At 50.6% G+C, this 27,973-nt stretch overlaps 3 protein-coding genes and 1 long non-coding RNA gene across 6 annotated transcripts in view; 1 reads left to right on the forward strand and 3 right to left on the reverse strand.

Moving 5' to 3' along the window:
* Positions 1-17,401, reverse strand: part of HOGA1 (4-hydroxy-2-oxoglutarate aldolase 1) — a 26,434-nt gene extending 9,033 nt beyond the window's left edge. Inside the window, exons 1-6 of one of the 2 annotated variants that reach the window (XM_077878104.1) lie at positions 16,890-17,401; positions 5,212-5,340; positions 4,876-5,003; positions 4,132-4,266; positions 3,781-3,877; positions 1,984-2,117 (exon numbers count right to left, since the gene is read on the reverse strand). In XM_077878104.1, the coding sequence (XP_077734230.1) occupies positions 1,984-2,117; positions 3,781-3,877; positions 4,132-4,266; positions 4,876-5,003; positions 5,212-5,340; positions 16,890-17,100 (834 nt within the window). In that variant the 5' untranslated portion in view covers positions 17,101-17,401. The remainder of the gene's footprint in view (positions 1-1,983; positions 2,118-3,780; positions 3,878-4,131; positions 4,267-4,875; positions 5,004-5,211; positions 5,341-16,889) is intronic. The other variant, XM_077878103.1, reaches the window with a different exon arrangement.
* On the reverse strand, positions 12,197-13,938 carry C29H10orf62 (chromosome 29 C10orf62 homolog). 2 transcript variants are annotated; one of them, XM_077878107.1, is made up of 2 exons: positions 12,648-13,938; positions 12,197-12,602 (listed from the first exon to the last, which is right to left on the reverse strand). In XM_077878107.1, the coding sequence occupies exons 1-2, from the start codon at positions 13,308-13,310 to the stop codon at positions 12,543-12,545; spliced, it is 723 nt and encodes a 240-aa protein (XP_077734233.1). In that variant the 5' UTR covers positions 13,311-13,938; the 3' UTR covers positions 12,197-12,542. The 2 variants fall into 2 exon arrangements, with proteins under 2 accessions (XP_077734233.1, XP_077734232.1); XM_077878106.1 differs by having other exon boundaries at positions 12,197-13,937.
* Positions 17,402-17,843: 442 nt separating the features above from the next.
* ANKRD2 (ankyrin repeat domain 2) lies at positions 17,844-27,552 on the reverse strand. The gene is given in 10 exon segments (XM_077878105.1): positions 17,844-18,158; positions 18,947-19,045; positions 19,152-19,250; positions 20,270-20,368; positions 20,693-20,791; positions 22,686-22,793; positions 22,913-23,071; positions 23,842-23,943; positions 27,369-27,461; positions 27,463-27,552. Coding segments are annotated over 10 exon segments (1,083 nt in total). The 5' UTR covers positions 27,538-27,552; the 3' UTR covers positions 17,844-18,008.
* Positions 21,425-26,386, forward strand: LOC144301320 (uncharacterized). Its single transcript, XR_013368138.1, has 3 exons — positions 21,425-23,081; positions 23,858-25,437; positions 25,652-26,386. It is a non-coding gene; the product is annotated as an uncharacterized LOC144301320 (long non-coding RNA).
* Positions 27,553-27,973: the final 421 nt, after the last annotated feature.

Genomic DNA, 27,973 nt, shown 5'->3' on the forward strand with positions numbered 1-27,973 from the left:
AAAAAAAGATACAAAGAAACTTCCAAAATTCAACGTTAAAAAAGAAAAAAATCCAATCAGGCAAGAGACATAGGCAAGAGACATACACAGACATTTCATTTAAGAAGATATACAGATGGCAAATAAGTACATGAAAAGATGTCGAATAGCATTAGCCATCAGACAAAGGCAAGTTAAAACCACAATGAGATGTTACTACACACCTATCAGAATGGCTAAAATAAAAAATAGTCACAATGCCTAAAGCTGATGAGGATGCAGAGAGAACAAGTCAGTCATACATTTACATTGATGCAAATGTAAAATGGCACCGCCATTCTGGAAAACAGTTTTTGGCAGCTTCTTAAAAAAACTAAACATGCAGGGGGCACCTGGGTGGCTCAGTCAGTTACGTGTCTACCTTGGGCTCAGGTCATGATCCCAGGATCTTGGGATGGAACTCTGTGTCGGGCTCCCTGCTCAGTGGAGTCTGCTTCTCCCTCTCCCTTTGCCCCTTCCCACTGCTTGTGTTCACTCTCGTGCTCTCTCTCTCTCAGATGAATAAATAAAATCTTAAAAAAAAACAAAAACAAAAAAATTGAAACATGCAATCATCATAATTACACCAACTGTGTATTTATCCTAGAAAAATGAAAACTTCCGGTCACACAAAAACCTGTACATGAATGTTCGTAGCAGCTTTTAATAGCCCCAAGTTGGAAACAGTTGGAAACAACCCAACTGTCCTTCCACAGGTGAATGGTGACACAAGCTGCTGTATGGCCATACCATGAAACACTACTCATCAGTAAAAAGAAACAGGCTATTGCTGCATGCAACGACTTGGATGAATCTGCACAGAATTTTGCTGAGTGAAAAAAAGCCAATTTTAAAAGTTTATATACTCCATAATTCCATTCATATAGCAATCTTGAGCTGACAAAATTATAAAAATGGTGAACATATTTGTGGTTGCCAGGAGTTAAGGAGGGGGTAGGGGCAGGAGGTAAGTAGGCATAGGCATGAAAGCATAGCATGAAGGACTCTTCTGGTGATGAAAATACTCTGTATCTGGACTATATCAATGTCAAAATCCTGGTTGTGATATTGTACTTTAATTTTGTAAGATGCTCCCATTGGGGCAACTGGGGAATGGGTACATGGACTCTCTCTATACTGTATCTTTTGTTTTTAAGATTTCTATTTATTTATTTGAGAGAGAGAGAGCACAAGCAGAGGGAACAGCAGAAGCAGGCTCCCCACTGAGCAGGGGATCATGACCTGAGCCCCAGGCAGACACTTAACTGACTGAGCCAGATACCCCTGTATTATTTCTTACAACTTCATCTGAATCTATAGATATCTCAAAATTAAACGTTTAATTTAAAATATACATACAAACCCATTTTCCTTCCTGCCTCAGACCCCAATATGGCTCTGCATAGCACTGCCTGGCTCTTGACAGGCATTCCACCTTGGCTCTTCTCTTTGATTTGCCCAATCCAGAGTTGGGGTACAGTGTCTAACTGCAGGATAGATTATTTAAGGAAAAAACTCTGGGAAATCTGGGCTCTGAAAACATCTAGCCTTCTAACTCCTCCTTTACTCCCAGTCATTCTGTTTTCTAGGATCTGACTCCCTATTAAAGCTGATGGAAAGGCCCATGGTTCATGCTTTCTAGGCAGTGCATCTCTAAGTAAGAGCCCAGAGTTACTTATGTCACCACAATCAGCCAGCCAGCGTGTCTGTTTCAACGCTTACTCCTGGGTCTACAGGATTAGAAATTTAACTGGTTCCCTAAGTGATTTCCAATACAGCCAACGGGACTCAACTCTGAAGTTGTGGTTTTCTGGAGAGGTACAAGGAATTCCCACACTAGGATGTTCTCTAAAAGGACTTTTTGAAAGGGAAGAGGCTAAGTGGGGGCCCCTGCGCCTGCCCTGACTCCTGCTCCAACAAGGACACAGACACCCCCACCCCCACACCTTGGGGCCATTGGCTCACCGCAGTGTTTGGCTCAATGAGGCGGTGCTGCAGTTTCTGGGCATCTTCCCATTGCCCCGTGAGGCAGAGTCGCTCCAGCTGGCACACCTGAGCCCCCAGGACATTGGCCAGGGCACATACGCCCCCCACAGCTCCTGCCCCAGAGAAAAGTGCAGAACATCAGCCAGAACCTCTTCTCACAGGCAATTCCAAACCCTGGGGTTTCCAGCACCTCTTATTCTGGGGAGAGAGGATATGGATTTTTATGCCACTGGTTGGCCATTTCAAAGGCATGCTCTGAGAGTCCAGAGTACAGATTTCCAGAGAGAAAAGCTGCCAGCATATTTGAAGTAGAATCTCACAGGCTGAAGGTCAGGGAACAGAGCCTGAAGGCTAACTTAAGGACAGGTCCTCCCCTGCACCCCCCAACACACCTCCCAGAGTAAAGTCCCACCTGCTAGTTGACACCTCCACAATCCTCTAATAGCCCCCTGACTCATCAGTCCGGGAATGGGGTGGAGTGAATGGGAAGAAGCCTTTGCTCTTCTGAAATCTTATTCCCCCCTGTGAATTCAGCCTGGGAATGTGCTGGGGCCAGGGGAGGGGGAGGGGTAGTGGAAAGAGCCCTGGACACAGGAGACCAGGCATTTCCTCCCATTGGCAGCATGAACTTGCACAAGTCATGGACTTTCCAGTCCTCTTTGTTCTCATCTGGGCAATTAAAACGTGCTGGCTGTGATCTCAGGAGGTTTTGCCATTCTGCAGGCCTGCGATGGGATTCTAAGGCTAGTTAGGAGGGTCCCTAAGCACAGCGGCCTGAAGACCGGAGAGTGGGAAATTTGGAATGAGCTAATACAGCTGCCATTTATGGATCCCCACTTTCTGCCAGGCACTATGCAGACACTGAGCCAATGCTCTCACATTCTCACAACACTCCTGCTTTATAGAGTAGAAGCTCAGGCCCAGAGAGGTTGAATACTTTGCCCAACAGTACTCAGTAAATGGCAGAGCTGAGATTCCAACTCACATCCCACCCACCAACCCCCACCTGGCCTCTAGAGCCTGTCCTCTCTCCATCTACCCACCCTCAGCAACAAGGCTTCAATGGGTCTTCTTTTCTGCCTTTGCACTTTAGAGACTGTGACGTGATAGAGATGTGCAAGGACTCATACAGCAAGCCTAAGTCCAGAGAAGAGGAACCAGCATTGCCCCCTCAGCCCTGGAAAGGTAACTCAGATCTGTACTTGCTGGGGCTTCAGCCCAAGGGAGCAGATGCTCTCTTCCCCCTCTGGGGCCCAAATCCAACCTGAACCCCAAGAAGCCTGACCCATAACAGGTAAGCACAGTTGGTTTAATGGTGACATTCCCAGTATCCTGGACTGGAACAGAAACAGGCAGCTGAAGATCCTGGGCCTGACCCTATAGGTCTGACGATTCCTACTGGCCCAGTACCAGGATGAGAGGAAAACAGACTTGCAGACCAGAGGAAAGACTCCAAGGCTCCAAGGCCTCTATCCTCAGAGAATGATTTACAAAGTGAGATCAGAGGAGCTCAATTTGTTAACTAAGCAGGGAGCTCAGGACTTAGAACAAACTTCAGGCATCCCCATTACAGACCAAGGATTATACAAGGCCACCCTCTTCTGTCCAGAAAGGTCACTCATAAGCACCTAATATTCAAACAAGCAAGCAGTGTGCTGGACTTCTGAGGCTTCCAAGTAGGCAGGATGGCAAAATGACCCTGCAGACCCAGACTCCGCCCACCTGGGGGGCCTGGGTATACCACCCATGATAGCATGAGAGGAGCAGGAGGCCTACCCACGGCATAGCCGGCCAGCAAGAAGCCAGCTGATCCAGCCAACACCTGGAAATCCTGCTTCCTGGTCTTGTGAACAATCAGCCCCAGCCTGGTCACCTGCAAGAGCAAACCTGTGTGAGAGCTGCACGTAGAGCTTCAACACCAAGCAAGATGGGTGCTGGGCAAGGGAGGGAGAATGAGCACCCAGGCTCCAGAGAGCTGTCCCCAAACTTGGACAAGGCCGCAGAGAACCCACATAATGGGAAGAACCCACATAGGAGCCCAGGACTGAAGCAGGTCCCAGAGCTGCCCTGAAGTTAATAACACAGGAGAAGAGGAAGGAGCGCCAGCCAGGAGCCACTGCCACTCACATCACCACCACTGTCCTTGATGCCCACGATGTTTGGGTGCTGGGAGAGCGTGACCACTGCATCTATGGGCAGGTCCAGCCCCGTGTTGGCTGGGACACTGTAGAGCACCACAGGAATTGGGGAGAGGTCAGCGACCTGAGGGAGGTAGAGAAGAGGGGAGAGACAGAGGGCAGCTGCCCAGGCCCGAGGAGCCTGAGGCACTGCCCATCACCACCCGCTCTGGGGATGGGTCACTGTGCGGCCACCTGGGCAGGCCCACCTCCTGGACTAGACATCACAGGGCTATGTCCCCTGCTTGTAAACAATAATACTACTATTTCATGAGAGCTTTCTATGTGCCAGGCTTAGTTCTAAGCTCTCTGTATTTTTTTTAATAAATTTATTTTGTATTGGTGTTCAATTTGTCAACATATAGAATTACACTCAGTGTTCATCCCGTCAAGTGCCCACCTCAGTGCCCGTCACCCAGTCTCCCCCTCCCCCCGCCCACCTCCCCTTCCACCACCCTTAGTTCATTTCCCAGGTCCTCACAATGATCCCATGAGGAAGACACCATCACTCCTTCCATCTGAGAAGGGAGGAAGCAGCCTCATAGTGTGGTCAGGCCAATTTCCCAGCAGCATCCCCTCCCCAATCCCATAGCTGCCATTCATGGGAAGTAGGCTCATCCCTTGGCCCCCAGCTTCTCTATCTCTTCTCCCTAGCCAGCCTCCTCTTGGTTCCAGGCCCCAAACCCATGCCCACCTTGGTGTAGTGGTGAATGAGGGCAGCACTGCTCATGCGGCCACGATAGTAGCAAGGTGTCACCACTATGGCGGCGTCAGCCCCAACTTGGGCCATGCTCACAGTCATCTCCACAGTGGCCTGGGTGGCTACAGGAAGAAAGAGGGAGCCTTCCCTATAGGTCATGGAGGGTGAGAGCAGAAGGAAAGAAGGGCAGGGCTAGGACCCCAGGGCAAACAAGAGGTTCAGAAGATACAGAACCAGTTAACTGAACTGGGCCAAGGAGCCTGGCTCCCACCCGCAGGCACCCCCAGACACCCCCAAGCACCCCAAGGGCCCAGAGCACTGTGGCCTCACACTCGCAGCCAGAGCCGGCTAGCAGGAGTTTGTCCTTGGGCATGGCCTGGCGGACTCGGCTCACCACCTCCAGCCGCTCGCTGCTGGTCAGGAAGGGGAACTCGCCATTGGAGCCCTGGATCACGAAGCCTGCAAGAGAGGTTCCATCACAGCCAACGCCTTTGCGGCCTCTTATGAATAACTGGGACATGGGTGTTACACGCACTCCCAACGCCATAGTTTTGCACACATTTCCTTCCCATCTTTGTCCTGATGCAGGCAGAATGTTTTACCCAGTTGCCATGACAGTGTCCCCACCATTTTTCTTTGTGTTAACGAAATGTCTTAGCTATACCCAAAAGAATCAGTGATAATACAATCCGCAGGTGTGTATCCAGCACCCATGGCAACCCTCCCCTGATCACTTTCTCTTCCTCTTCTAGCTGTCCCGACTCAGGTGTCATTGTTCTCATTCATGTCTTTATACCCTTAAGACATATACTGACCCACAAACAAGATATAATGTTTTTTGCCATTTTAAGCTTTACAGAAATGGAATCAAGCTCATATAACCTTCTGTGGTTTGCTATTTTTGCCCAAGATTATGTTGTGAGCTTTGTCCATAGCAGTACACAGCTCTGACTCATTCATTTTAATTACTATATAATAGTCTATTGTGAAGTGAGACAATTTACTTTTCATTCTCCTTTTGAGGACATTTAGAATGTTTCCTTAGTTTTGCTATTACAGATAATGCCAAAATAAAAAACAAAAAAAACATGTTCCATAAAGTCTTCTGTCCCCATGTCTGAGCTTCTCTACAGTTTACTTAGGTGTGTATTTGCTGAGCCACCCATGTGTGCATCTTTGTGTGCCAAACGTCTGCCTTATTTGCCAGATCATAACCCCATCGGCACACGGAAGGGTCTGTTCATGTTCATCCATGCCAACACTGGGTATTGTCAGAATTAATTTTCGCCAATTTTCTGGGTGAAAAGTGACATTTCTTTTTTTTTTTTTAATTTTTATTTATTTATGATAGTCACACAGAGAGAGAGAGAGAGAGAGGCAGAGGGAGAAGCAGGCTCCATGCACCGGGAGCCTGATGTGGGATTTGATCCCGGGTCTCCAGGATCACGCCCTGGGCCAAAGGCAGGCGCCAAACCACTGTGCCACCCAGGGATCCCGAAAAGTGACATTTCATTATTTCATTTTGCACGTTCCTATGTTATCGATCATTTGAGAGGTTTCTAACATTGCTGGGTAGGATGTCAACCCTTTTGTATCACAGAATTAATGCTCTTTGGCTGAATCTGAAGGGAATGTTAGTAAAACCATTTTCGTCTCTGCTTCTTTAACTTTCTCCTTCCTCTTCTTCCTCCTCTCTACTGCATTCCATTCCAAAAACATTGTTCTGGAATAGTTGACAAATACAGCATATGGCACAACAATAGTATTAATAAATAGGAGACTGCTTGGGAGAAAGGAAAGAAAAAAAAGCTCTACAAAATCCCCCGCCACACAGTTGTGAGAGACCGTCATTTTGACTTGGAGCTTCCTGACAGTCAAAGCTAAAAGGGAAATGTGATCAGCTGACAGATATGCAGAACTCAAGATAAAAGCAAAGCAGCTGCCTTGGAGACACAGAATTTCCTGGCATTGGGACCAAGAGAGACTGTTCCAGTGAGTCATCCTTAGGGGACACAGTGTGATGGAGAGTCAACTTTTCACCACAAACAGTTTTCCACGCTGTTCAGTGCACCATCAGATTCCACTGAGTGGATTGCCAGAATGGCTCACTGGATACTTAGCGTTTCCTATCCCCACATATACTTTTTTGCCTTGGTAACATTGCAGGGAGCATCTTGAGGCAAATGATTTTTGGCTTCTGTTGCATTGCCTCCTCAGGATTCATTTCTCCATGTCAGGCTAGGAGCCTCCTTCTGTCTTGTTACAAAGGTTCTGGTGATTTCCCAGGGGCTCACTCCTAATTTAAGGGTTCCCAATCCCAGAGAGGATTGGACCAACACCCTCTACTTAGGAGTCAAAGATTCTGAGATGGAACTTTTGCCCTCTATGGACTTGCCTCCAAAGACGTCTCCTTCCTACCCCAACCCCGCCTGCCACCACCACCCTGGAAGGGACCCTGGCCAGTTCTTGCTTCAGCCACTTCCTCCACCCTGTTCACTCACTCCCAAGTCCCCCTTCATCCTGGTGGCCAGTTCCAGGGGCTCCTGAGCAGTAGGACGGCTGGGGCTTGTACTCTCAGAGTAAAAGCAGGCTACTTTGCTCAAGACACCTGGTGGCCTCTCTCTAGTCTTGTGAAGAAGCATCTGACCCAGGCCTGACTCCCAAGAAGGAAGTGAGGCCAGACTGGGGAAGGAAAGAATATCGCAGAGTTGGGGAAGCAGTCAGGCCCAACTCCCTCTGTTTTTTTTTTTTTTTTTTTTTTTTAATTTTTATTTATTTATGATAGTCACAGAGAGAGAGAGAGAGAGGCAGAGACACAGGCAGAGGGAGAAGCAGGCTCCATGCACCGGGAGCCTGATGTGGGATTCGATCCTGGGTCTCCAGGATCGTGCCCTGGGCCAAAGGCAGGCGCCAAACCGCTGCGCCACCCAGGGATCCCTCCCTCTGGTTTTTGAGCAAGTTACATCATGTCTCTCAGTCCCCATTTCTTTTTCTATGGGATGACAAGAGAAACAATTTCAATCCTACCTTATAAGGCTATTTTAAGGGCCCAAACAAGAAAATGTAAAAGCAAGCATTTTGAGGGGCAGCCCAGGTGGCTCAACAGTTTGGCATATGCCTTTGGCCCAGGGTGTGATCCTGGAGTCCCAGGATCGAGTCCCGTGTCAGGCTACCTGCATGGGGCCTGCTTCTCCCTCTGCCTGTGTCTCTGCCTCTCTCTCTCTGTCTCTCATGAATAAAATCTTAAAAAAAAAAAAAAAAGAAGAAGAAGAAAAGCATTTTGAAATCTGTGAACTGATGCTGCCAAGAGCCCCCTCTCTCTCCTTGGCGAGATGTCCAGTTTTAGGCCTGATGTGCCACCCCTGGTGTAGAGAGGCGACTAGAGGAATGGGAGGGCTAGGGTCCCACATGGGTCAGGGAGTGAAGACGGGCAGTGGTGGAGAAGCAGGGCAGTGGAGTGGTTGGACACATAGGCTCTGAACCCAGAGGACCCAGAGTGACTCTCAGTTGCAGGCCCTTATCAGCTATGAAATCTTGGGCGAATAGCTTAAACAAACCTCAGCTTCCTCTCATGGGAAATGGGGATATTAGTGCTCTCCTTAAAGAGTTGTGAGACTTAAATGAGATACTATTTATAAAGTGCTTAGATTAGAACTGGCAGTGTTAGCTCCAATTATTATGGAGTCAAAAGGAAGTGCTCAAATCTTAAATCAGGAGGCTGGCAGCTTTGGATCTGAGGTGGAGGAGGATGGCCTGTGTGGGAGGGGAGGCTGCATTCAAGAACTTCTCTTGCCCTCTCCAGCTGCAAGGCTAAGAGGCTCATTACAGAATCTACTCTCTCTCTCTCTCTCTCTCTCTCTCTCTCTCTCCCCCTCTCTCTTGGTCCCAAGTTATGCTGGCTGCTCTGGGAAGCCAGAGTGGCCTGGGAGAGAGGAGTGGGTGTGTTTGGGGCTAGAGATGCACAAGGAACATGGTGACTTACTGTGGCCCCTTGACCTATCATTATTGCCACCTCCCCTGAGAAGTCTTCCTGGGATCCCTCCACTGGACAGCTCTTCTCCGAACTTCCATCACTTGTTCTTTGTCCTTCCCTGCGGCCTACTTAAAAATACACAGAAGTTCTCAGAACCCTTCTATCTCCCCCACCTCTGCCTGCAGGATTAGACAAAATTTCTCAAACTGACCTCTGCTGTAAAATGGGGAAATTGGACTGGGTGGTCTTCTAAGTTCTCCTTGGGCTCTAAGTTTCGGAGTCAAGTTTCTGGCATTTCCTCCTACCTTTCACTCACCTCTAAATGTTCTCCTTCAGCCAAACTACCAGGGTCCCCAGACACAGTGTCACTATCCTGCCTCTATGCCCTTGCTTATGCTGTTCCCTTCTGCCTGGAACACCTGCCTCCCTAAGCTGCAGCCCCTGAGAACCTTTCCTCACTCCCCCAGCCTCTGCACCTCCTTGCACAGCACTTGTCCTACTTTGCTTAGAATCATCAAGATCATGGATGATGTCCCCTCATTTTGGCCTCCCCCATGACACCCAATACACTGCTGGTGGAGGTGTGTGTTGACAATTTGTGGTATAAAAGAAAAATTGTCCCAGACCCTGGCCTGGGGCAGAGCTTTATTTTTGTGTGTGGTGTAACTGATAACCTTCCTTGGGCAGAAATGGGCATTCCTGATAAAATGCTCAGGCAGGTTTCTGATGAGCTTCAATGGAATTAAGCCTTCATCTGGGAAACCAGCCACCCACACAGCTGACACTCCAGCAAGAGTCTAGTGGCTGGTAGATGATTTGACCATTCTCTTTTATAAAAAATATCCTTACCAAGAGATCATACTTGAATTGGCCACTTAGAAGTCGTTTTCCTTGAGCTACAACTGTAATAAAATGTTGACATCTTGAACTACTTTTAAAGTTAAGGAAAAGTTGCAGAAGTGGTACAAGGCATTTCCATACATCCTTCACATGACCCCAGCAATGATAATGTCTTACTTTAGTAGAATTATCAGAACCAGAGAATTAACACTGGTACTATACTAACTGCAGACTTTGAATTTTGTCAGTTTGAAACTTTTTTTAAAGATTCCAAATTCACAATCAGCCAATCTGAAATTTTATCCAATAAACTTTTTTTTTTTTTTTTAAATTTTTATTTATTTATGATAGTCACATAGAGAGAGAGAGAGGCAGAGACACAGGCAGAGGGAGAAGCAGGCTCCATGCACCGGGAGCCCGACGTGGGATTCGATCCCGGGTCTCCAGGATCGCGCCCTGGGCCAAAGGCAGGCGCCAAACCGCTGCGCCACCCAGGGATCCCTTATCCAATAAACTTTTAAGGGGATTTAAGGTCTTCCAGACAAATGCATACATTTTAGGCATTTCTACAATCACTTGCAGAAGCTACACCTCACTACTCTTGCTTTTTGTCTACTTTGGCAACCTACAACATTTTCTAGGGTGACTGACCCCATTTTTTTCCATTAATATTTTTAAAAGGTTATTTTTATTTATTTGAGAGTGACAGAGACAGATTGAAGGAGGGGGAAGGCAGTGGGAAAGGGAGAGGGAGAAGCAGACTCCTTGCTGAGCAGAGAGCCCAACACAGGGCTTGATTCCAGGACCCCGGGATCATGACCTAAGCCAAAGGCAGATGCTTCATTGACTGAGCCACCCAGGCACCCCCATTAATATTTTGTTACAAATGATTTTATTTTTTTATTTAATGAATTACCTTATTTTTTAACTAGGCTACACACTCACTGTGGGGCTTGAACTCACAGCCCCATGATCAGGAGTCACATGTTCCACCAACTAAGCCAGCCAGGTGCCCCAGTATTTGAATATTTTAAAAATTACTAAGAAGTGACTTCATATAAATGCTAACATATATACTTTAAATTTTAAATACTTCATAACAGGGGTGCCTGGTTGGCTCAGTTGGTGGAACATGCAACTCTTGATCTCAGGGTTGTAAGTTCAAGCCCCATGTTGGGTGTAGAGATTACTTAAAATCTTTAAGATATAAATAGATAGATGATAGATGATAGATAGATAGATAGATAGATAGATAGATAGATAGATAGATAGATAATAGATAGATAAATGAATTCAATACCTCCAATTATGCCCCATAAAATCAATCAACAACATTATTTAGGGTGTTTGTGGATTTATCCATCCTTTGCAAGGATTCTGGGTACCTTCTCCAGGGAGTTTGAGGCCCACGGGCTGGGAAACACTGGCAAGTTCCTAACAGATGCCAACAGTCCATTTCTATGTAAAGGAGTCACTGTGGGTTAGACAGTGCTGTGTCACTGACTTCTCTCAACTTTCACAGGAGAGAGAGCTGCCTCCCTTTAACTGCCTTACTGGAGGTCACCCCTTGCCCCAGAAATAACTTCTTGGGACCCAGGAAGAGGAGGCAGGGAGAGTCCCAGGCTTTCAGGAGGGCACAGAGAGTGGCAGGACATGTGGGAAGAGGACAGGGATAAGCATGAGAGAAGAAGATCCCTGTAGGGCCAGAGAGCATTGGCCTGAGGGGCAGCATGGGGCAGGGATTCAGGGTCTGAGCTTTGGAGTTGGGCAGAGTTGGGCTCTAACTCTAATAACATCACTTACTGTCTATACCCTATCAGGCAAATTACATCTCTGAGCCTCAGGTGTCTCATCTGCCAAAGGGAGATAACACAATGCCTTCTCTATAGGGCTGTGCTGTAACACTTAGCACCGAACACAGCATACACTAAAAATGGAAAAGAAAAAAAAAGGGGGGAGTTGCTGGTAGTACTAGTAATACTAGTAATTAGCAGTACTAGCAGCAGCAAGCAGCCCCAGTCCCAGCCATAGTGATAGAAACAAGAAGAGAGAGTATACACAGCACAACAGCTCTGAAGGTAGGTGGGGGAGGCACTAACGGGGATCCCAGTGGGCCCCAGAAAGCAGGTGGTGCAAGGAGAATACACTGCAGTGCAGGAGGCCACACAACTTGAGAAGCAGTGGACAGGGTGAAGATGACACTAAGAGGACAGGAGACCCACCTCCCACCTTGCCTACTAGCTTCTAGAAGCCTGGCCTTCCCCCCATCTCCTGACATCTGGCTGCTTCCTCCTTCCCTGGCAACAGCGGGTTGGTGGGTGCTGAACTCCCTGGAGACGTCCCATTCTCAGAACCTGAGACTCAGGGAAGCTGATTTATGGAGTCTTGAATCAGTAAAAGGCCCAGGCCAAGGGCCACATGAAGAGGACTATGGGAGCAGGAACCCTCTTTCCGTATGGCTGCCCAGTCCTGAGGCTGGCCACAGAGCCCCCAGACTCAGAATGAGGGAATACAAGGCTTTATTGGCTCAGTTTCAGGCATTAGGCGTCAGTCTGGGGCTCTCAGCTACTCCTGGGATCTGCCTCGCCTATCTTCTCTGTGGGCCTTCAGGGGCCCGTGAGTCGTCTTGGCCGCTTCGCTTCCTTCCACTCGCCCTCCATCAGGAGCCGTCCTCTGTGGCATACCCTACTCACAGACTGGGAGGGGCCCAGGACCCCTGAGGGGGTATGAAGGAAGGATTTGGGCAGCAGCATCTCACTCTGGGCCACACAGGCTGCCCCACAGGAGAGAGAACAGGCCTGCAATTGTGTGCCAGCCTTGCTGGGGGAAGGGGTGTCTCCACCCATGGTTAGGTGGCTTCAAAGGGTTGACAGATCTGGTGACTGCGGTTGGGCAGACTGTGGCTCTGGTGGCTTGGGTGGCTCGGATGGCTTGGGTGGCTCTGGTGGCTCAGGTGGCTCTGGTGGCTCGGATGGCTTGGATGGCTCGGGTGGCTTGGGTAACCCTGGTAGCCAGGGTGACCATGGCCATGGAAGGCATGTGTTTGGTTCATGCCGGCTACAGTGGTACCCCGCTGAGTGAGAAAATTCCCTTTCAGCTTCAACTCCACCTCCTCCAGGGCCTTCAGCTCCTCCTGGTTGATGTCTTTGGACTCCAGGTGGCCTGAGTTCTGGTAAGTCGTGGCTCGCTGCAACATGGAATTAGCCAGTTGCTGTCCCAGGGTGTTGATCTCCTTGGTACAGGTAGCCACAGCGGCCCATGTGGCCGTATCCGTGGATGGGGATTTTCCAGACTCCCTGTGGGTCTCTTTGGTCACCGAAGACCCGGACATCCTCTGCTTACTGGTGAAGGACTCCCGGCGCACAGCCGTGCCCACTTGGCCTTGCCTTGTGGTGACAGTCTCCATGCGAATGGTTGTGCTGGCTTCCCCGCTGCCGCTCTCGGGGGAAGAGGCGGTGCTGCTGCTGCAGGCGGCCAGCTTCTCTTCGGAAAGGCGGCTAAAGTGAGATTTAATCCAGTTCTCATTCTTTGCTTTGTGACATTCTGGTGGCTCCTGCTCATCTCGTACAGACTCAAGGGATGCCTTCCTTCTCTTCTTCCTCTGAATCCACAGCATGAGGCCTCCACCTCCGAGTAAGAGGGCAGTCCCCAGCACCACCTTGCATGATGGTTGCTGGATGAGCTCCAAGAAGGCCTCCAGGACCCTAAGCCAGGCAGGCAGAGCTAAGAGCACGCTGGGAGGGGGGAGCCCGGATGGTATGGTTCATGCTTGAAAGCGCAGGTTCCCTGAGGCTGTCTGGCAGGCAGGCCCCCAGCTGTACCCTTCCTAGGATGCCCCTCCCGCCTCAGCAATGAACCCCATTGTGAGCAAGGTTAGGGGGTGGGGTGGGGAGAGGCCTAGGCACCCCTCACGTCTAACCTGGCAGGTATTTCCTGAGGCCCAAGTCCTGTCTCCCACCCTGACAGCTGTCCCTAAGGTCAGTGGAAAAGCAGCTTTCCTTCTGTCTTCTGCTTGTGACCCATTCTTCGACTCAAACCTTATTTTCCAATCTTTGGTCTCTTTCCCTCTCTATCCAGTGGCTCACTGACCATGACTGAAGGACCCCCTTGGTTAGGCTGGCATCCATTCCTGGCTGCCTGATGTTGGTGTCTCCTTTGGTTCAGGGCCCACCCCTTCTGCCAGCTTAGCACATTTCATCCCCATCTGCAGCCCCAACCCCTTTACAGAGCAGGGTTCAAAAGGAAAGGGGCCCAGGAAGGAGCTCATTCTAGAATAATATGAGGTCACAACTGGGTAGAGACAAGCAGCGGACTGAGAAGGCAGAGCAGATAGGATAGGGGACTTCACCAGATCCCAGATTCCAGATCCCAGGGGCTGTCCCAGGATAGGGACTGCTACCTCTTACCTTAGTGATGCACCTGCATACCCAGAATTTGCTCCCCTTCCCCTGGGCCCTGGTTAAATGGACACAGTTTAGACTGTGAGCAGGTGAGCCACCTGGCCAGGGTCTCTGTAGGTACAGATAATAGAAAGCCTGGCCCACAATCCCAAATTTCTATCCTCTCAGGGTAGAAACAGGCCTGGGCCCCTTTATTTTTCTCCCAGAGGCATCAAACACATTTTTTTTTAATGCATTTCACTTTTTAAAAGTGAATGCTAAAGTAAATGCCAAAACAGCATTGTAAAAATTGTGATTTTTTTTTAAAACAAAATATTTTATTTAAGAAAGTAATGGCTTTAATATGCACAGTAGTATCTTAGTCTACGTACTAAGGGAATAAGATACAAGCTCAATGTTTTATGGGAAACATCATCTCCCTTGTCCTACTGAAGTAGCTCTGTGGTCATCTACTAACCTCATTTGGAAATAACAATTCAAAGTTCATCTTTGAGGTTGTTTGTGGGAGTGAGTTCAGGGCCAAATGGTCCCTCCACAACAATTTTACCCTCCAGTCACTAGTTTTCATTTTAAAATGATACTCTTTATATAAATAATCAGTAAAAATTAACAGTGCAAAAATAAGAAATAAAAGAGAGCTACACAGTTTCAGGCAATAGCTTCCAGAAGAATATCTAACTTTTCACCTACTCATCAAGGGCAGGTTCCCACCTCCTCTTTGGAAGACTTTTAACTTATTGCAGGAGGCCCTGGCAATGTGGTATGCAATGGCTTCCTCCTCTGCTCCTGAGTGTTGGGTTGCAAAGCCAACGCCGGGGGCCAGAATTGAGCCAGAGAAACATCATCTGTAGAGCAAAAGTTGCTCACAGTTCCTTTCCTGGACATTCTGGCTGTGTCCCGGGAGCAGTGATGGGACCCTTGGCTCTATTCTTTGTGCCAGGGCCTCACACTTGAGCTCCTTGGGAGGAATGCATTAACCCTGTGGCTCAGTTCCATTCTAAAATGAGGAAATCAGATTAGAGAGGTTCAGTGATTTCTCCAAGGTCACCATAACTGGCAGAACCAGGATTCTTACCCAGGCCTTCTAACTCTGGATGCTGAGCTCTTTTTATCCAGCCCTCTCCCTCCCACTGAGGCAGGAGCCTGTGTAGGTTGCTCCGTGGCCCATAGCCTGCCAAATCCACTTTAGCCTGTACTCCAGGGCACCCCCATGCCCTCTGCAGGAGTGGATAAGTGGGTAGGAGGGAAGGAAGGGTCCAGAGAAGAGTCTGGGGGTGTCTGGATTCTCTGGGCGGCAGGCAGAAACTGGACATAAAGTCCACCGTTTTCACGCCCTGCATTAGCGTACGGACCTTGGACCTGGAGGGTGAAACAGAGTCTTCCTCCTCTTAAGATTCAAGGAGCTAGGGGCACCTGGCTTGCTCAGTCAGTGGGGAGCATGGTACTCTTGATCTTGGGGTCATGAGTTCAAATACCACGTTGGGTACAGAGATTACTTAAAACTTTTTTTAGTAAATAAAAGATTCTCACTTTGCTTCAAGGCAGACTTTCAGGCCCCAGTGGGCTGAGCCCGAGTAGAAATTTACTTAAGAGTTTGTGTCACTGCATTTACTGCACCCTAGGGAAGAAGAGTCGCATCCGCTCAGTCCTGAGATATGGATGGGGTTTCGGTCAGGCCAGCAGTCACTGTCACAAAGCAGCTCTCCCCACAATGCTGATGATACTGTCGTCCTAGTGATTGTGACCACTAGATAACTTCTAAGGTACATCACCCTTTCCTAACCACAGCATGCTTTGCCCTCTCTTGGATTTGTCTTGCAACCATCCTATGACGTCGGCATTATTACTCCCACGTGTCAGATGAGGAGACTGAGGTTTTGAGAGATTATCTCACAGCTAAGTCAGTGGGAGAGCTGTGATTTGAATCTATAGTCCATGTTCTCAACTGTTCCCCTGCCCCACCTCAGTCAGGACCTCTCCATTCTCAGAGCTGGTGCCAACCAGACTTTATTCGTTGAAATAGTCTGTTCTACAACTCAGCAGTTTAGTGTGATGGAGTGAAACCAAGTGTGGCCCTGCAGTCAGACCTGGGTTCAAATCCCAGTTCAGCCATGTATTAGCAATGACTTTGGGCAAGTGACTATGTCACTCTGAGCCCCAGCTTCCCATCTCTGAAACAGGGCTAGTGAGATTTTGGCCTCAGGGACTTGCCACGGGTGATAGATGAGGGTGGGCAGGGCACGATGGGAGGAACTGACCACTTTGTCTTTCACTTATTGTACCTGTGGCCATGTTGCATGTTGAGTGTTACAAGTGTCTGGTCCCTGACCTCATGGAGGGGAGACCCCTGTGTAAGGAGGGAAAGGAGTCAGAAGATCCAGAACAGGAATTAATTCGGCCAAGGGAGGCTTGGCCCAGAAGAGAGTGTGTGAACAAGGTTCTCAGGGAGATGAGCTCGCAGGCTGGGGTGCCTTGTGACATCCCCAGCTGCCTTCACAACTGCACAGCGTTTGGTTGACGAGGACTTTCACACCCATTATTGTAGTATGATTCCCACAGTAATGCTGGGCTAAGAAGGCACTTTGGTAGTTTGCAACTGGGGAAACTGAAGCAGATGCGATTCAGTCAAGGTTGCAAGCCAGCAAGGAGCTTCCTGCCTGTCTCTGGACTCCAGAGCAGTGCTGGCTGCACAACTGCTGGGGTCCCCAACTGTCTGTCTCTGAGCTGCTCACAGGGGCAGAAATTGGAATCATTCACATCTCCTCCGACTCCCCCAGAGGACAGGCCCCACTTACCTCGGAAGGGGAGAGTACCCAATTTGTGCAGATTCTCGTCCAGTTTCCCATAGTCCACCTCTGCCGTGGCCGTGAAGGGGGTGGTCACAGGGGGGTAGATGCCTGCAATGTCCACCTTCCTCCCCTCCCCTGAGGCCCAGCCCCCCGCATTCCTGGACAAGCCCCTACCAAGCCCCTGCCTCACAGAGGACCAGACTGCCCGGCCCAGCATCTCGGCAAGAGGCCCGCGGCCCAGCTGGTCTCTGCCCCGAGTGAGGCTGAGTTTGGCCCCCGTCCTACCCTGTTAATGATCAGTGTGTCTAGTTAAAAATTTGCCGCCCCCTCCCTGACTGTAGGTGCTGGGCCGGGCCAGGGCGGGGCGTCCCCGGGGTCAGAGGCCCCCCTTTGGGAGCAGCGGGGCAAATGCCACAACCGAGCCTCCCTGGGGCCGACGGAGGGTGGGCGGTGTGCTGGGGAGCGACCCTAAAGGGCCTCCCGAGCGAGGCCGGGTCCTCCTCCCCCAGCTCCGGGCCCCAGAGGCGGGTAAACCGGCTTCCGCGCGGCGGGGGGGGGGGGGGCGGGGAGCCGATTGGCGGAGCGGGTCGTGCCGGCGGGAGGCGCGGCTGCCCGGGGGCGGCCTGTGAACCGTGCGCTCCGCCCCCGCGCCCCGGCGCCCGGCCCGGCCTGGTCCCCCCGCAGCGCACGCAGCCCCGCGGGGCAGCGGTCCCCGGGACACTGGGGGGCGGGGGCGGGCAGGAGGGGTGCAGGGAGCAGTGACCCGCGCGGGGGGGGGGTTGGAAGGACAGCGGGCAGGAAAGAAGCAAGAAGACACCTCGGTAGGAAAAGCGACAGGGCTGGGGGCAAAGGGCTGCAAGTGGCCCTCTTCCCCGAGCCTACCCTCGCTCGGTTTTCCTTCATTCTTAAACATTTCAGACACAAACAGAAACCAACAGCACCAATTGCAAAAATGACTTAAAAAATTTTTTTTTATTATTATTGTTTTTTAATTGCGGTAGCTTGTGGGTGTCCCGGGTCGTACACGGAGGAATGGCAGCGTCCTCAGCTCTGGGGCCGTTCTTCTGACCCCCCTGGCTGCACGCAGGGCGACAGCCCGGGTGCCCAGTGGCCTGGGGCAGATGTTTACTGGGCTGGTACAGGTTGGGGGGTCTCCTGTGCACTCTCGACAGGACCCTGCAACCCGTTCTGCTCTGCTCCTGGCTCCGGATGCTCCAGGGCCTGCCGGGTATCCGCTTGCCACAGCTGCACCAGGTCCGTGGGGGTCTTTCCTGCCTGGGGGAACCAGGAGATCTGATCACTGTTCAGAAGTTTGTACCGGGACATTCCCTCATCTATACCAGGGGTTCCAAACAGGGGCAAATATCTAGAGATGTCTATGGTTGTCACCATCAGGGAAGTGGGAATTACTGGCAATTAGTGAATAGAGGCCAGGGATGCTGCTTAAACATCCTATAATGCACAAGATAAACAGTTGTCCAGCCCCAAATGTCAATAATGTCCTGGTTGAGAAACCCCTACTCACATCCTCCCCGTATCTTCCTGACTTTCCTATTATCCCTTAGGATAATATCCCTCTTTCTTGAGTCAGGGGGACCCTCCCATTCCCCTCTCTTTTGTGATTTCTCTGGGCCCCCAAGAAGAGCTTGGACTAGGGGCGTAGGACCCTTAGAGAACTCCAGGCCCACACCATGTGCTAGGTAGGAGTGGTCATGCCGACTAAGCACTTAGATTCCTTCCAGCTATGTTCCTCCATGATTATGGCCTTCCTGGGCCTGGACATTAGAACCCCCTTTGAACTACTTGGGGGCCTTTGGGAAGTCCTCTTACTGCCCTTTAAGGCTGTTTCTCTGCACTTGCACTCTGGACAGAGATAAACATCAAAAGAGCTGAGGAGGTGTGTGGGCCTCAAGTTCCCAGGAGGCCCAGAGAGACCTCCACTATGAATGTGCTCCAAGGGCAGGCTGAGTCTTGTTCAGTTTTCTCTGTCCTCTGAGTGCCTAGTACAGAGCCTTGGGAAGGGATACACACTAATTACTGAATCAGGGAATGAATGAACTTACTAAGTTCTTGGTCATCATGTCAGCCCCATGCAGGAGTAGCAGTTTGATGATTTTGTAGCGGTTGAGCCTCACAGCGTCATGCAGAGCACTGTCTCCTTCCTAGAGCCAGTGTGACACTCAGTATGGCCCCTGGGGGCATGTGGGAGCCCTCAGGCTGCCTGCACCCCCATGATGTGGCTAAGCAGAAGGGAAGCTGGACACTCACTCTGTCTTTGGCATTGATGTCCAGGCCCAGGGATAGAAAATGCTGCACAATCTCCACATGCCCTGTTCGGACTGCCACGTGCAGGGGGGTACTCAGCAACTGTGTGGGGAGGAAGTGAGAACTGCTGGCTGAAGGGGCCTAGACTGTGGTACTCCAGCCTAATCCCTTCCTCAAGTCCTAATGCCAAGGCCTGAGCCCTGCAAAGACTAGGACTGCTACCATTTCCACCATCCTATCCAGTGGTCAACTCGGAAGCATTACATGCCATGTCCTCTGGGAGGCCTTCTATGGTTCCCCTCTCACCCAGCTGTGAGCAGCTGTTCACTCCTCTGCCCTTCTTTTAATAATTATAATAGATGTCATTTACTCAGAAGTAACCATGTGACGGGCATGGCAAAAGCTGACAAAACATCAGCCTTATGCTGAATAAATAATTTACATACATTTTCCCATCTAATTATATAAGAATTCTGTAAGATGTTTGACAGATAAGCAACAGAGGCTCAGAAGCTGTCACTTGTTCAAGGTTACACACAAAGGAATGAATGAATAGAAAAATGGTGGATGGGGTGCCTGGAGGGCTCAGTCGTTTAAGCATCTGCCTTTGGCTCAGGTCATGATCCCAGGGTTCTGGGATCGAGTCCCACATTGGGCTCCCTGGTCAGTGGGGCATCTGCTTCTCCTTCTCCCTCTGCCCCACCCCCTAGCTTGTACTCTCTCTCTGTCTCTCTCAAATGAATAAATAAATCTTAAAAAAAAAAAAAGGAAAAATGGCAGATGAATAAACAAGTGAACAGATGAGTGGATGGCTGGATGGACAGATAGATAAAGATGATGAAGGATTGCATGGATGAACAAATCCCACATCTTTTGGGTGATCCCAAAGCTACCTAAATTATGGATTTCTTCTCTTCACCTCTCCTCTGTCCTTCCTGCTCCCACCCCTGATGGCAGTCCCCAAGGTCCTACAGGGGATGGTAAGGAGCCCTCCCTGGTTTCTGTAACCATTCTAGAAATCAGTCTAACTCACTACCTTCCTGCTTCCAGGGCTTTTCTGTTCTCTGCCCTTTGCCCTCCCTCTCCAACCACTCTAATATCTGTGAGTGTTACTGCCTCACCTTATCCCTGATGTTGGTGTCTGCTCCTCGGCTTTGCAGGAGTTTTACCACCTCCAAGTGGCCCCCGCGGCAGGCCCAGTGCATGGCTGTGCAGTCCAGCTAGAAGAGATGGGGCTTTAGGGGAGAAAATGCCTAGGGAAAAGGACCCCAACCAATAGGGTGGGAGGAATCAGGGGAAAGGGGGCAGGGCAGGAGCAGGGGCACCCCTGTGCCTAGGCAATGGACTTGGCAGAGCAGGAGAACCCTCAGGTCCAAGCCAGGTTTATGGAGGATGGCCCCAGGCCATATAACCCACTGGAACTTGGGGCTGGCCCGGAGGAAGCCTGGGTGTGTCCCAGGTTGCCACAGGTTTGCACGGAGAGGGGGTCTACTGGTTCTGGGCCCACCTCCTACCTCCCACCCAACACCTGCTCTCTTGCTCACCCGATCCTGGAAGTCCACAGTGGCCCCACTCTCCAGAAGCTTCTCCAGGATCTCCATGTGACCTTCCAGGGAAGCTCGATGAAGCGCTGTCCGGCGGAACTGTCCCGAGAGCAACTGTCAGGGCCTGATCTCTGGCCTCAGGCTGAGACCCAGGCCTTACCTCTTTTCCATTCTGATCCCTGTGCTGGGTGCCCATAGCTTCCATGTTCTGGCAGCTCCTTCATGTTCTATTCAGACCAGCCTGGGAGCCCTCTTATGCCCTGGGAACTCTTACTTTACTGTCCCCCACCCCAGGCACATCAAGCTAGATCTTTTTTTTTTTTTTTTTTTTTAAAGATTTTATTTATTTATTCATGAGAGACACACAGAGAGAGGCAGAGACACAGGCAGAGGGAGAAGCAGGCTCCATGCACCGGGAGCCCGACGTGGGATTCGATCCCGGGTCTCCAGGATCGCGCCCTGGGCCAAAGGCAGGCGCCAAACCGCTGCGCCACCCAGGGATCCCTCAAGCTAGATCTTGACACAGGCTGTTCCCTCTGCTGGGAATGCCCCTTTTGCCCTTACTTCATATGACTGCTTGATGAATTCTTGCTCCTCCTTCAAGAAGCAGGGCAGTTCAAGTGCCATTATCTTGAAATCTCTAGGCCAAGCCTGCCCCCAGGGGACCCAGAGAAGCTTCTACAATGAGGGATCCCTGGGCAGGCGCAGCGGTTTGGCGCCTGCCTTTGGCCCAGGGCGCAATCCTGGAGACCCAGGATCGAATCCCACGTCGGGCTCCCTGCATGGAGCCTGCTTCTCCCTCTGCCTGTGTCTCTGCCTCTCTCTCTCTGTGACTATCATAAATAAATAAAAATTAAAAAAAAAATAAATAAAAAAAAAGAAGCTTCTACAATGAGAGGGTGTTGGAAGGCAGGCCAAGTCTTACTAGACTTTGTTTCCTTTGAGTGCCTAGCCCAGAACCAGAATGGAGAGGTCCACACCCATGACTAATTCAAGAAAAGAATGAACTTCAGCTTTTTTTTTTTTTTTTTTTTTGTCTCTTGAAAAACTCAGGCCATGAGGCATATCTTCCCGTAGTAGTCTAAAGATCTGGTTATGTGCCAGTCTCCCTCTACTCCCAACCCTGGTCTTTCCTTTTTTGTACTTGCCAGCACCTGGCAGGGTGCTCAGAGATGGAAGGTGTTTAGAAAGATTGAGAGGAGTGAGACTCATTGAATGGAAAGGCCATGTAGTCTGAGTCCATATGATGCAGGCTGAAGGTGACCAGTTAATTGCTTAATCCTGGGATAGGAGTATGAAAGAGCACCCTGCCAAGTGTGAAAGAGGCAGTACCAGAGAAAACAAAAAAGTGTGAAGGGTGACAGAAATGTTTTGAAAATCATGGTGATGGTTGCATGCCATGGTAAATATAATTAATGCCACTGCTATGTACACTTAAAATGGCTAAAGTGGCATTATATGTATTTTGCCACAATAAAATAGTAAGTTTTAAAAGGAAGTGTATTATACAATGCAACATAAAAAATAGTATCATATCCTAGCATGTGCTTTATAGTTTTTTCCTTCATTCAGTAAATGCTAATTGAGGCATTAATGTTCCATTTAAACCCCATGACATGCTCTGAGGGAAGCAGGACATTTTACAGAGGAGGAAACTGAGGCACAGCTAGCTGAAGGTCACATAGCTAGGGAATGATAAGAGAGGGTATTCGAGCCCCAAATTCTTGGTTTGGGCTCCTTTTATTTAATTCCATTCCTCTTTCTTCCCTAAAAGACCACATGACATTTATTACCCTGTAGGTAGTTCAAGTTGAAAAAGGCCGAAGGACATAGTAGATAAATTCCTGCACAGGCAAGGGGATATCCCAGCTCTTCTAAGGGCCCTCCTCCCAAAGGACACCCAATGCCTGTTCTCAAACAGGCCCACAAGTGGTTGGAGTGGGGGCGGCAACTCTGAAAGGGAGGCAGGAACAGGTGCAGGTAGGAATATCACCTGATCACAGGTGTCCGGGGAACCCCCATCAGCCAGGAACTTCTCAATGACCTTCATTTTCCCCTCCACTGCCGCTTTCAGGAATGTCTCTTCCTCCACGGGGCCAGTCTGGAAAACATGAATCCAGTCACAGACGGCTGCCCTGCAGTGATCAGAGGCCCTCCTGGCCTTCCTGCACCCCCCGCCCCACCGCTTGCCGACACAGGTGTCCTCCCCAAGACCCTTACGATCTCCTCGGGCTCTGGAGGTGGCTCCTGGGCGGCGGCCAGTGCTTCCCGCTTCTTCTGCTTCCGTTTTTTCCGCAGCTCGATGAGGTTCTGGATCCCGCCCACGTCGATGATCTCCCGCCGAAGATCTAAGGATGTCTTGCGCACTCGCTCTTGGCCCTGCATGGAGGTGGCTCATCAAACCCCACGCTGGGGCCTTGGGGCCCCTGAGCTAAGCTGGGGGAGGAGGATAGGGAGAGCTGCTCAGGAGAGAGAGAATCCAAGTCTAGCTCTCCTGCCCAGGACCAGGAGAAGCAGATGCGACCCTGACACAGACGGCTCGGATCAGGGGACAAGGGGAGATTTAAGGGTCCCAGCTTTGAGCCTTCACATAGGTGAAGGGTAGGATGAGGGAATCTCAGAGGTAACCTTCAGCCCAGGCCTTCAGAATGGAATCTGAATCCCCAGCTTTCCATGCAGTTTCACCTGTGTGTGTGTGGTGTGATCATAAAAGCAACACAGAAACAAAATGTATGAAGAGAAAGCCCTCCTCCCAGAGTTAACTTCTATTGCGGCTTGGTTGATGACCTTCAGATAAGCATCCTATGGGATCATCCTCCACAACAGTGCTCTGGAAACTCTACTTTCCTCTTACCTCTCCAATTAGCACATACAATGTCCCTGAGGCCCTTGACACCAGCATGGTGCCTTGCTGTATTGCTACCCCATCAGTTGGGGCTTCCAAAGTGAATCAATCCCCTGGGATCTTATACACGTGCAGATTCCGACTCAGCAGGTCTGGGGTGGGGCCGAGATTCTGTAAGGCTAGCGTGCTCCCTGGGGGGGTGGGGGGGCTGAGATGATGGTTCTCATATAACACTAGAGGGAGCAAAGCCATAGCTGCCTGTCCTGTCCCCTGAGCACAGAGGTTGGGTTCTTCTCACACTTACCTTAACCTTTTGTAAGGCCAGACTCGGAGCCCCTTGGTGCTTCTCATCCTCCAACACCAGCATGTCCATGGGCAGCTTCTGCTGGGCGTTTCCTCGGAGTTTCTGGTGAGCCAAAGAGAGGAGGTGCTCCAGGACCTGCCTACAGCACCCATGGAGGCAGGTAGCCTCTCTCCCAACCCACTCCAAGGAGATCGCAAGGACCTCCTACTGTGTGACCTCAGAGCCCTTCTGAGCCCCACTTCTGATGGGTCCTGGAGAGTCCCTGGCCAGAACCAAGCTCATGGTTCCCCAACTCACCCCAACGCCAATGTCAGTTCAAATACCTTTCCACTGATGGCCGCATTACCTGGCAGAAAAGGGAAGGGCTTCTCAGTCCTCAGCAAAACAAATTTAAGGACTGCCAGAATGCGTGTTCATGAAATTAAATATATTCACTTTTCAAAGCACCCAGATGATGGTGGTGGTGATGACGATGATGATGATTTCTTTGTTGCCATTAAAAATTTGCATTGATGAAATGATTATGGTAAGAGTTTATAGTTATATAGTCACATGTCAGTACAAAAATTTGGCAACTCTCTGTCAGATACCAACGTTTTTTCCTCAGATTTTACTGCTCCATGAAATGCTGGAGCTGGAAACTTGTTGTCAGGAAATCTGAGGGATGGAAGCCACAGCTACCTAGCCTTCAGTTTGAAGGGACTCTTAGCATTCACCTTATCCTTATTGTAATTATATGGGTGAAACTCCTTCCAAGTCTCCTCTCCATTTGTAGTTTTGACTTGTCTGGACCACTTCCTCATGGCCTCCTCCTCTGTTTTAAAGGAAATCACTTTTTGTGAAGCTCTGGCACCCTATTTCTGAAGGCCCTGTGTGCTGGGAATTCTCACTCAGAGTAAAGCTTGAAGAGCCCAGATGGCAGCTGGGGACGAATGGCCGGCCACCTTTACAGAGTTCTCAGCTGCCTTTTGCATTTACCACTGAGCTCTAGTGTTCTATTCCAATTTTGTTTTGAGGGCTGGTTCCCCAGGTCTTTATTTGGGAGGTTCTGTTGCCCACTGGCTGCTCCCTTTTGTGTTGGGCTTAAATGGTTTGAGGTATCCCCAGTGCTGGCCTCACCTGGAACAATGCATCTTCTTCCTGGAACAAGGATGACCTTGGGCTGCTGCTACTACTGCATGTGGGACCCTGGCTGGGTTCCTCATGGAGCATCCAGGAGGTGGGCTTGGGTCATAATTGTCTTGGTAACCCTAGCACCTATGACAGGGCCTAGCGGCAGGTGCTCAGTGAATGTTTGGAGAATAAATGAGTGAATGAGTGAATGGATCATGACAGGGGGCGCTCAGCATCTCTGCCTACCCCTAAGTCTTCAGTGATGAGTCCTAGTATGCTCCCACAACAGAGCCCAAACCAGGGGCTTCCGGACTCTCCTTCGCCTCCCATGCCAAGAAGGGGGAACAGGCTGGACAGAGGCTCCCTTCTGAGAACCCTGCTGGACTGGGGCCTGGTGGGAACAACTAGCTCTCATGCTCGTTAATACCTTACCCAGACTCTGTGGTCCCTTGCTTCAGCTTTGTCTTTGTGAGCTGACATACAGTAAGTATTCAATAAATGCTTACTGGATTGGGTGTTAGTTGGTAAAACACAACAAAACAAACTCCCACCTTACTTTGCAGATTTTTGTACAGATTAAATGAAAGAATGGCCATACAGTGCTTAGCGCAGTGCCGGGCATGTAGGAGGCACTTGGTGGGAAGACCGGCTCTGTGAGCACCCAGCGCCCTGACAGCCCTGCTGCTATATTTGTTAGGTGAATGAATGGATGAGGACTGGTCTGTGTCCCCTTGCTGAAGGCCTCTGTCCAGCGGCAGCACTCCAGAAATGGCCCAGCAGCATGACTCACCTGCCTGGCACCAGGGCAGAAGTTGCATTCTTGGAGATCCAGAGGTGCCCCAGCCCGGACTCAGCAGGTTCAGCCCCAGCTCTTCCCCCCAAAACTTGCCCCCCAACAGAGTCCTGCTCCTTCCCTCTTCCTCACCCCCATTCTGTCACTCCTTTTTTGAATGGATCCTACCTCCAAAGTGATTTGTTTCCTCCCTCCCATTCCTACTAGGGCCAGTCTTTCCTCTCCAACATGTCCTTCTCAGGCTGTCAGAGCTGCCTTCCTAAAATAGGTCAGATGGCACCACCCGCCCTCACTCAGCAGCACTTTGTGGCTCCCCATTGCCCACAGAATAAATCTCTTCCATGGCCCTCTCTGGTTTGTGTCCAGCCTTAGCCCCTACCTATTACCAGATTTTCTCAGAACAGGCCCACCGTCACCCACCCAAACTTCTGTGCCTATCTTTTCCTTCGCTCGGAATGCCCTCCCTCCCAGGTCTCCACTCACCAGCCTCAAAGGCCCCACTCAAATGCCGACGCGTTCCCAAGAGTCCTTAAGCACCCACAGTCAGAGTGACTCACCTACCCTATGTGCCCCTTCACTTCTGACTTAACAACTCTATTTCACCATTACTTCACTCTGCCTGTTTCTTTCTTTCTTTCTTTCTTTCTTTCTTTAAGATTTATTTATTTATTTATTTATTTATTTATTTATTTATTTATTTAATTTGACAGAGAGAGAGAGAGAGAGCGCGCACAACCAGGGGGAGCAGCAGGCAGAGGGAGAGGGAGAAGCAGGCTCCCCACTGAGCAGGGAGCCCCATGTGGGCCTCCATCCCAGGACCCTGGGATTGTGACCTGAGCCAAAGGCAGATGTTTAACTGAGCCACCAAGGCGCCCCTCACTCTGCCTGTTTCTTAGTGGACTGTGCACCTGACAGGTGCTGGCTAAAACAAATGTAGGGCTGGTAAGGAGGTGGCAGGGGCTGGCCCTACTGATCCTCTTATTCCTCACAGCACCCAGCACTTGGTAGAGGAGACTCTAAGTCAGGTACTAATTTAAATAGAATGAAGAGTAGACAAGCCTGCACTCTCCTCTCCCCCACTTCTTTATCCCAGAGAAAATGCAGTTGCCCAGAGCTGCATGCTCCAAAGGCTTCCCCACATGCGGCTGGTAGTCTAGGGGAAACCCACGCTTCCTTTCCCAGCACCCCTTCCTCGCTCTGCTCCCAGTCTTTATCCTTCTTCAGGGACCATATGCTGGGAGTTTGTCCCATCTGAGCCTCCCACTTAGCTGCTGGGAGATCTCGGGGGCCCACACTCCCACATTCTCAGGCAGCACCCCAGCTGTCCTGCTTGGTGCAGCCTGGCCTGCCTCCACGAGGCCCAGCTGGGTGGCAGGATCTCAGGAGCCCAGCTTGCCTCACCCGCCCCACTGTCTCTCAGTTCTTGGGATGGAAGCTCCAGTCTCCCACTGCCAGCAACCCCCTCCACCAGGAGCACTGTTGGGCTGGAATGGAGCCATTGGGCCCCTGGGGACACTTGCCTTCCTTCCCACTGAAGATGTGGCAGCCAGGCTCTTGCTTCCCTTAACAATAGAGCTGGATCTCCTTAGAATCCCCTTGGGTCCCCACACCATACCCATACCTCATTCTCTTCCTCCTGCGCCAGCCGCTCTTCAATAAGTGCCGTGGCCCTCTGCACTGCCTCAGAGCCCTCCATGGTGCTGTCTGTAACCACCCTCTGCAGGCCACAGGGCTTCAGGGGCTTTATAAGCCAGGGCATCCACCCCCTCCCCGCTGGGCGCCTTTGCCATGAGCTCACCGGCCCAATTCTCCACCTGCCTCCCCCACCTGTCACCTTCACCCCAGGCAGCCCCAGCGAGCTAGGGGAAGCAGGGACAGTTTGCCCCCCAGCCTCACCCCCTGGCCTATTGGAGCTGAAGGGCCCAGTGTCCCAAAAGCAGAGCTGCAGGAAGGAGCTGCCCAGCCTCTGTCCTGAGTGCTTGGATCCAGTTGGGCCTTAGCCGCGGCAGCTGGACTGCACAAAGGACACACTGGCTGCCCCCAACCCTGATGGTAGTGCCACCTGCTGGACGCCTGGAAACTGCCTAACCAGTGCCAGTGAGGGGAACTGAAAGTCAACTGTGGGGCTGCGTCCCCAGCTATCCTGTGAACAGGCCCTGCTTGCTCGGGAATGGGGCAGACACTGCTATGTCTGGGCTGAAGTGCGAAGGTGGTGGGCAGGAGTAA

Source organism: Canis aureus, chromosome 29, assembly GCF_053574225.1.
Source record: "Canis aureus isolate CA01 chromosome 29, VMU_Caureus_v.1.0, whole genome shotgun sequence".
Lineage (NCBI taxonomy): Eukaryota > Metazoa > Chordata > Mammalia > Carnivora > Canidae > Canis > Canis aureus.